This window comes from Macrotis lagotis, chromosome 1 (assembly GCF_037893015.1).
Source record: "Macrotis lagotis isolate mMagLag1 chromosome 1, bilby.v1.9.chrom.fasta, whole genome shotgun sequence".
NCBI lineage: Eukaryota > Metazoa > Chordata > Mammalia > Peramelemorphia > Peramelidae > Macrotis > Macrotis lagotis.
Window position 1 is genome coordinate 836,785,223 of NC_133658.1, and position 9,551 is coordinate 836,794,773.

General features: G+C 37.9%; 1 protein-coding gene across 1 annotated transcript; it reads right to left on the minus strand.

Moving 5' to 3' along the window:
- Window positions 1-414: 414 nt before the first annotated feature.
- LOC141507456 (olfactory receptor 52K1-like) lies at window positions 415-1,362 on the minus strand. The gene has a single exon (XM_074215113.1). It carries the CDS (start codon window positions 1,360-1,362, stop codon window positions 415-417), a length of 948 nt encoding a protein of 315 aa, XP_074071214.1.
- Between the last annotated feature and the right edge of the window lie 8,189 nt (window positions 1,363-9,551).

The following is a 9,551-nucleotide window of genomic DNA, read 5'->3' on the forward strand; positions in this document are numbered from 1 at the left end:
AGAAAGATGGCATTAAACTTCATACAAGGAGAAACTTCCCAATAAATTGGAATGAGCCACTTGTCTTGCATGAATGGGGATCAGGCGAAAACTAGATAAGTCTATGCTGGGTGTGTTGTAGAGATGCGAGAGGAGAGAGAGTTGGGACTGAAAGACTTCTGAGATAACCTTCCAGCTCTGAATTTCTGTGAATGCAATTGTAGAATAAGAGTTGATAATCTAAGTATAACCTTGTTATTTTCTGATTCAACTTGAATTGTAATCACTGTCATTCAACTCTGCTTTTCTCTCAGACCTAATTGGAAAACTCAACATGAATCTTTTGTGAGGACTTTGTCCACTCTAATCCCTCCCCATTGATCCCAATGGGAAACAGATTGGAAGGTCCTTTTTTGGTGGTGATGGGGCAATAGTTCAGGACCCTGCTCTCTGGAAAAATTTTACTAAGTGTTGCTGGATCTCCTTGGTTCTAACCCCATAGATGACAGGGTTGACAAGGCAGGGGAGCAACAGATAGAAGGCACTGAGCAAGTTGTGTACATCCTGGGAGGCAGTTCGGGCCACACGATAGACAATTGAAGAGGACATAGTCGAGCCATACACAATGATGATGACAAGTAGATGAGATCCACATGTGTGAAGAGCCTTTGAGCGGGCATCTCCTGAGGAGATCCTGAGGGCAGCATGGGTGATGCGTGTGTAGGATGTTGCTAGGAGAAGCAGGTCTAGTACCCTATTGAAGACACGGATGACAAGTCCTACAGTCTTATTCAGTGAGATATCTCCACAGGACAGTTTCATCAAGGCCATGTGCTCACAGGTGAAGTGCTGGATCACATTGGAACGACAAAATTGAACTCTTGCAGCCAGAACTACCACAGGGGCCACAATGCCTGCACTGCGAGTGGCAGCCACTGCTACCAGCCCCGCTAATACCTGGCCTGTTATGATTTCTGGATAGCGCAGAGGATAACAGATGGCAACATAACGGTCTAGAGCCATAACCAGAAGGATGTTACAATCAAAAACTAGTAGAAAGTAGATGAAAAACATCTGGAAAAGGCAACGAGTCAAAGAAATGTGATTGAAATGGGTGAAGAAACTGAAGAGCATGGCAGGGACCACAGTAGTGGCAGTGCAGATGTTGACAGTCAGAAGTAGACTAATGAGTGCATACATGGGTTGGTGCAGGCTCCTCTGGGTGGTCACAACATAGACAATTAGGCCATTGGCTGAGAGGATCACCATATAGAGAAAAAAAAATGGGAGGACCAGAAGGGACCGTGATTCCTTCAGTCCTGGGAAGCCCAATAAGAAGAAGTTGGTGTAAGAGATGTTGAAGGTCACATTCCACCTTGACATCCTTGCTAGGACTGGTCTGAAAGCTCTGGGATAAGGGAAGAGACAGAGGTCCCACGTCTCTTTATCTGATAGTCCTGAAAGTGAATGCAAGAAACTCAAAGAATTTAAAGAGATCTTAAAAAAATAACTGTTCTCTCTTGATTGGCAAATCTGTCTTTCAAGTGGGTGTAAATTAAATTAATTAATCACTTAATCAATCAATCACTAGGTGCCAGGCACTTGTTTTAGTGCTAAAGATATAAAAAGACAAATGAAATTGTCCCTGTCCTGGGGAGGAATGGATGGAGGGAATTACAATCAGCAACAGCAACTGTGGAAAAATATGGAAGTAACTTCTCTGATGGACTTTTTATCATAAAGAATGCAGTCTATCCCCAGAGACAGAGCTGATGGTATCTAAACACAAGCTGAAGCACTTTATTTATTTCACTTTATTTCTCATGAGTTTTTTTTTTCATTTTTGGGGGGAGGGGAAATTATGTTTACCTTTACAACAAGACTTTTAATGTGTAAATAAATAAAAAATGTAAATTAAAAAAATGTAAAAAGTATCATAGAAACACTGCTTTAAGATTCTATGGTCTTTCAAGGAATAAAAATTAAAAAAAGATTCTATGGTAAGAGAAAGAAGTAAACATCATAAATTTTTTACTCACAAAAAATTATGTGTCTACATATACATAAATTATTTTTTGTCATTCCCTCAGTTCATGTATATTCCTTCTACACTATTAATGACACAATTTTTAAGAATCACATGTATGAGGCAGCTAGGTGGTGCAGTGGATAGAGCACAGTCTCTAGAGTCAGGAGGACCTGAGGTCAAATATGGTTTCAGACACTTAATAATTGCCTAGCTGTGTGACCTTGGGCAAGTCTCTTAACCCCATTGCCTTAAATAAATAAAATTTTAAAACAAGAAAGCCAGTCTAGAGCATAATGATGAAATGTATCATAAAACAGGAAAAATAAAATGGATTAAGATTTGGAAGGCCTTGAAGTGCCAATCAGAATATTTATTTGCCCATTAGAGTTTCTTCAAGTGAAATAATGTCTGATTTATCCTTTAGGAAAATCACTTTTCTAACTTTTGGAGTATAAGTGAAAAAGTGGAGCAACTTGAAACAGGAGGACAAATTATGAAACTATTGTAATAGTTCAAAAGCAGGGTGAATAGGACCTGAAGGAGAGTGCTAGATATGCACATAAAGAGAAGGATAGAATTCACAAAATAATAATAATACTAATGATAGCAACAATAACAATTTACATTTATATAGTACTTAAAGGATATCAAATTGCCTTTTTTTTTAAACAGTCCTGCGAGGTAGGTAGCTCAATTTAATTTATCTGTTTTTATACCTGAGAAATCAAGATTCAGAAAGAACAAGGGAGTTCCTCATGATTCCTAGCCATTAAGTATTTGATGGATAAATATGGGTCTGGTGAATGCAAGTCCATTGCTCTATACATCATTTTACATCAATACTTAAAGGAGAAGGAAACATTGTCAAAGTGAAAAGGAGCAAAGAAACCACTTGTCTAACCCATTCCTGAATAAAAATCCCTTCTACACTATCCTTGCCAGGTTATCATGCAACCTGCTACAGTGATGCAAAAAGCCATACTTTCTGAGACAATCCATCCTACTTTTGAATAGCTCTCATGGAAAGAAAAGTTTTTTTTATTGTTGTTTTGTTTTTGCTTTTGGTTAGGGCATGAGATTTCTTTCTCAAGTTCTTTCCCCTCCTCTCCACTTAACCCTTCCCCATTAATTCCAATTCTATACTCTGGGGTTAAATAGAATAATTCAGTTCCCTCTTTCCTATGTAACCCTTTCATGTTTGGAGACACCTATCACATGCTCCATTTCTTTTCTTTTCTGGCCTAACATCTTCTCTTCCTTTCATGGAATCTCATAAGTCAGGACTTAATATCTTTCATGATTCTAAGTTTTCTTCCTTTGGACTCTCCCCAGTTCATCAATACCATTCCAAAGATGTGGTTCCCCAAATTGAACATAATATTTCTGATACATGAGAAGATGGTGCCTCATTCTAGACATTATAATCCTTTTAATTCAGCCCCAGATGAAATTTGTGGAAAAGAAGTGGAAATAGTGGAAGAGAAGAAATGGATAAATATTTATCTATTGTCTAGGAATTTCAACTCTTGTTTTTTCGCATTTTTCTCCTTTTATTCTTAGAAGATATTTTTATCTCTCTTTTTCTGCTTTCTCTGTGAAATCATCAAACTCATTTTTATGAAAAATATATTGGTTCAAGTTCCAGTTTTACCATTTTCCTTACCTTTTGGGTAAGTTTCTTATTCTCTCTGATCTTCTGTTCTTCAAGGTAATGCAATGAGGGGGTTGGAACATATGATACCCTCCTAATTGGAGTACCTTTTAATTCAAAACTTCAATCCTATGATTCTGGCCACTTTTCTGTTATTGTCTCAGTACTTGGCTTATTCTGATCTCCAGTCCTGATTTCTTTTTTGAGGTTCAATATCACACCACCAACTACCTCCTGGATATCTATATCTATAATTGCATATCCTATTGGTAGCTTAAACTCAACATGTCTAAAACAGAGTTCAGCTTTCAGCCCCAAACCTTTCCTTTCCCCAAATTTCCTATTATCATTTTTATTTCACTTTCCTTTGGGTTCTGTTATCCAGCTTCATCTCTGGTCCTCTACAATTTTCTTTCCTGAATCCAAGTAAACTATTGTGTAATTATCTTGGTTAAACTCTGACCTGATTGGATAAATTGTGCATTGAAGTTACTTTATCTTTGGTGCATAATTTCTGATTTGAAGAGATGTGAGAGGTCTTGAGATCAGGAAAAAAAGGTTTAATCTTGTTGGCTGTGTGACATGAAAATCCTCCTTTGTTCTTTCCTCTGAACCATGCTCTTCCTATACTTTCATGGACACCATTATCCTCTCATAACCTCAGGTAGCAACCTCAGTGATACTTGCAACTTTGACCCCTCCTAGCCAATCTGTTGTCAAATCTTGTTCTATTTAATACATTTCTCACTAATGCATTTTTCTTCTCTCACCTCACACATTTGATATCCTGGTGGAAATCTTCATCACTCCCATGTGTAAACTATTGCAATAGCTTTTTCATTATTCTCCCTGCTTCATGTCTCTAACTACTCCAAGCCATCCTCCACTCAGCTGCCAAAGAGAGATTTCTAAACTTCAGTTCTGACTATATTACCCCACTATTCAATAAACTCCAATGATTTGTTATTATTGGCAGGTAGAGAGTACTATGCCTAGAATCAGGAAGAACTGAGTTCAAATCTCGCCTCAGATTCTTATGAGCTCAGATCCTTCTGAGCAAGATACTTAACTCTTTTTTCCCTCACTTTCTTCATATGTAAAGTGAAATTGAAAATGAAGTGGCAAACCATTTTTCTTTTCTTTGTCAAGAAAATCCCAAATGGGTTCACAAAGAGTAGAAGTGACCAAAAAAAAGACTAAACAAAACCCTTTAGAATCAAATATAAAAATCTCATTAAAAACTTTTTATAATCTACCCCTTTTCTTTCTTTCTTCTTACAACTTGTTCCCCTCCACACATTCTGTGATCTAGTGACACTGACTTTCCTTTTGTTGCTAATATGACTAAATGAACTCTATGCCTTTTTATTGTTTGTCTCCCATGCCTGCAATTTTCTCTCCTCTGTTTTATGCTTTCTTTGACTTCCTTTAAGATTCAGTTCCAATCCCAGTCTGTTGGGCACTTTTGTTTGGCTGTCTCCTTGCCAACCTTTCCCTGCCTCCTCCCCTTGCTCTATCCTCAGCATTTGAGATGACTTTCCTTTTGCCCTGTATCATTTATTTGCATGCTATCTCCTTCATGGGCTGTGAATTCTTGGAAGGCAAGGACCTAGTTTTGCTGTTCCTTGTATCCACAGGGGTTTAGCACGGTCCCTTTTTATCCCTCCTTTTATGCCACTACTTAGTTTGTCCCAGAAAACACAACTAGGAGTACTTAAGAAAAATTGCAGGGTGTAGTTGTTGACTCAAAGGTAAGGAAGAATCTTTTAGCAATGAGAGCAATTCATGAGTAAATGGGATTCCTTAGGAAGCAGTCATCTTCCCTCCTCCACCTCCCCAAAAGAAGTCTTCAAGCAGAGGTTACCTGGAGGGAATGGCAGGCATAGACTTCTGGAGAAAAGTTTCCTATTCAGGCATAATTAGTATTCAGTGCCTCCTTAGGATCCTCTGACAGTTTGTGATTTTATATGGTATTTAAACTTTGGGGGAATTAGGTAATTGGGATACAGGTCTGAGCAGGATCTCTGAACAGGTTCTGATTCTGTACCTGAAGGATATAACCTGGAGGTATGGGGATATGTTAGAGAGGGAAGTCTGGACAGATAGGGGTTTTGATAACATAGGATTCAATTTCTCTTATCAGATCATACCTAGATTTGGAAGTTGTCAGGTTCATAGTGTGCAACCCCATTTGTATATAACATGAGGGAACTGAGGCTCAGAGAGGATAAGTGGGTTTTGAAATTATGTTCCTGATTTGAGAATCAGTGTTCTTTCAACTACATATTGCTGCTTTTTGTACTAAATTGATTTCATAGCAACAAATACTCATCAAGCTCCTATTGGGCTTGAGTGATTTTTTTTAAATTGAGAAGAGGTATGAAGAACCAATCCATTTACTATCACCCTTCATCCTCCCTCAGTCCCAGACACCACTGATCATAGACCTGTTGTTACTCACCAGGATGGGAAGGACCTGAGAACATGAGCTGTGCTCCCCATGTGAAGGTTAAATTATCATATGTTTCTGAGGACTCCCCCAGGAGCCAATCATGACTTTGGCTCAGTCAATCCATCAACATTCTCTTGGGAGTGGCTCAGGGTAAGAAGGCTGCATCCTGACCAGGTCCTGCCCATACCCTGTTTTAGCATACTTGGGGAGAAAAAGACCATGATTTGGTTCAGAGATCTTGGTGTTGAGAGCTAGAATGGGCCTTAGAGACCAGCTGGTACAAACCATTCACTTTACAGATAATGAAACTTAGAATCTGGGAAGAAAAGGACTTATTCAATGTTGCATGTATAGTAGATAAGAGTTAGAACCAGAACCCTAGAACCAAGGTTCTCTGATTCCAAATCTAGTTCTTTTGTTACTTTGCTCTCTAGGTTCAGAATATACAAGCAGAATCTAGATAAACCTTCAAAAGGAGATTTTAGAGGGGATCTATGAAATTTTATAAGATCTATGATAACCATTTTTTAATTATCTCTCCTTCTGCCAGCACCATTGAATTTTCACATGTGATTTGTTCTTTCCCTTCTTGTATTCTTCATAAAACCCAGATGATCCAAATTCATTTCCTAGAATTGTATTCATGTCAGAAAAGTGCTATATACAGTAATATTTAGAACAGGATGGCAGGCAATTGAAAATGTCTTTAAAAGATTCTTGTTCATGCAATTTAATGGTGGTGCAATTTGTTAATTGAATCCTTCTCCCATATTTTCCAGGTCTAACTTGGTTCCCACAATTCTTCCATAGACCCTCAAATAAAATGAGATTTGTCCACTATGAATTTTTTTTGCAAGGCAAATGGGGTTAAGTGGCTTGCCCAAGGCCACACAGCTAGGTAATTATTAAGTGTCTGAGACCGGATTTGAACCCAGGTACTCCTGACTCCAGGTCCGGTGCTTTATTCACTATGTCACTTAGCCGCCCCCCACTATGAATTTGTGTTGCATAATTTCAACTGGATTCTCACCATTGCAAGGCAATCTTTTTTATACCTCCCTATTTGATTCATTATTCCACTTTTCATCATGGCTTTTCCAAACCTTTTTTTTTTATCACTTTTATGTCTCCCATAGCTTTCCCCTTCCCTCACCCACTCAGGGTAGAATTTTGCCTTACATTTCACTAAAAAAAAATTGAGGCCATTTAGATAACTTTTGCTTCTTCTTTGTTCTCACCTTTCAGATGTTTTTTGGCCAGTGTTGGTTTCATTACTGTGTCCTTAGTTCTGAGTTGACACTTCTCCTTCAAAAGGTATATGCTTACATATACAAGTGATTTCATTCCATCCCATCTTTTCCAGCAGGCTATCTCCTTTATCATTCCCTACTGTCTCATTAATATTAAATTGCTTCCTATTTAATGACTCCTTATCTATTGTTTACAAACACATATGTATCTTCTTCATCTTCAAATAAAAAAACAAAAAAAAACCCCTTTCTTGATCCATCCATCCTCATTACCTATCTTGGAGTTTCTCTATTTCTTTTAGTGAATAAACTCCTTAAGAAGACTGTCTGCAACAGAAACCTTCATTACTTTTCGTCTCATTCTTTATAATCTGACTTCTGACCTCATAATTCAACAGAAAGTGTGTTCCCCCAGGTTACTAATGATCTTTTAAATGTTAAGCGTAATGACCTTTTCTCAGTTCTCATTCTTCTTGACCTCTCAACAGCCATCAGTGTTGATTATGTTCTCTTTGACAGTCTCCTCTTTTAAGGTTTTCATGACAACTATCCATTCTAGTTCTCCTGTCAGCTCCTTCTTTGTCTACTTTGATGGCATCATCATCCAGTTCATTCTATTGATGGTAGGCATCCCCCAAAGCTCTTGTCCTGGGTTTTCTTTTCTTCTCCCTCTATACTATTTCACTTGGTAATCTCAATAGCTCCTGAGATTTCAGTTATCATCTTTATGCAGATAACTTTCAAGAAGAGGTTATCCAGTTTTCACTTTTTTAAACTTCCAGTCTCTAATTTCTGACCATTTTTATGCTATCTTGCATTGTAGAATTTTTAAACTCAACATATCTAAAACAAAACTCATCATATTTACTCCTAAACCATCCCTTTCCCCTAACTTCCTTATTACTGTTGAGGGGACCACCATCCTCCAAGTTACCCAGTCTCACAACCTAGACATGATCCTGAACTTCTCATTCTCTCTCCCCTCCCCTCCTGATACTCAATCAGTGTCATCTGCAGCTTCACAACATCTCTTGAATATGTTTCTGTCCTCAGACCATGCTCCAACACTGGTACAGGCTCTTATCACCTAATATCAGAACTATTTTAATAGCCTTCTGCTTGGTCTCCCTAAATCTAGTCTCTCATTACTCTAATCAGTGGGCTATATGGGGTGTTCAGGAGGACTACCTCCTATTGTGAGGGCTTGCAGTGCCCTTTTCAGTATTACTCATTGACTTTTGTTGTCCACCTAATTCAACTAACTCTAAAGTGTGGTTCCAAGAAATTATAACCTGTACAGTAAAATATCTTTTTCAAAATTTAATTTAATTTTTTAAGTATGATTTTGGTTTATTTATTTTATATTATTACAATAATTTTGTTATAAGAGTAAACATAAACCCCCCCCAAGAAGATGAGAAACTTCAAGAATAGTGAGAGAGAGGAAAAAATATATACTTCAGTCTATATTCAGATTCCAATGGCTTTGTCTCTAAGGTGAGTTGCCTTCTTTATCCTAAGTCTACCAGAGAAGTTGCTTCAATATTTTTCTCACAGTTGCTATTACTAGCTCTATTTTCCTCCACTCTATTCATCCCCACTCTCATTTATTCTATTCTCTCTCTCCTTTCATCCTATCCCTGTCTATTGTATCTGAGTACCCTCTCCCACAATCTTTCCTCTCTTCTATCACTTATTCCCCACCTCCCTCCCCCCATATCCCCATCCCTTTTTTTCATTTTTCTCTAGGATAAGATAGATTTCTATACCCTATTAAGTGTGTATGCTATTTCCTCTCTGAACCATTTCTGATGAGATAGAAGGCTCACTTATTCCTCCTTACCTTCTCCCATTCACTCCACTGAAAAAGCTTTTTCTTGACTCTTATGTGAAATTTCTTAGCTCCTTCTTCCTCTCCTTTCTCTTCCTCCCAGTACTTCCCTTTATCACCCATTGACTCCATCTTTTTACTAGATTATACCATTATATTCTGCTCCTTCCTGTGCCATGTCTATATATGCTCCTCCTATCAAGCTCTTATAAATGAGAAAGTTCATATGAGTTATCAATATCTTCTTCCCATGCAGTAATACAAACAGTTCAATATCATTAAGTTCCTCATAGTTAGTCCTTCTCATCCACCCCCTCTATGGTTCACCAGAGTCCTGTACTTGAAGACCAAACATTCTG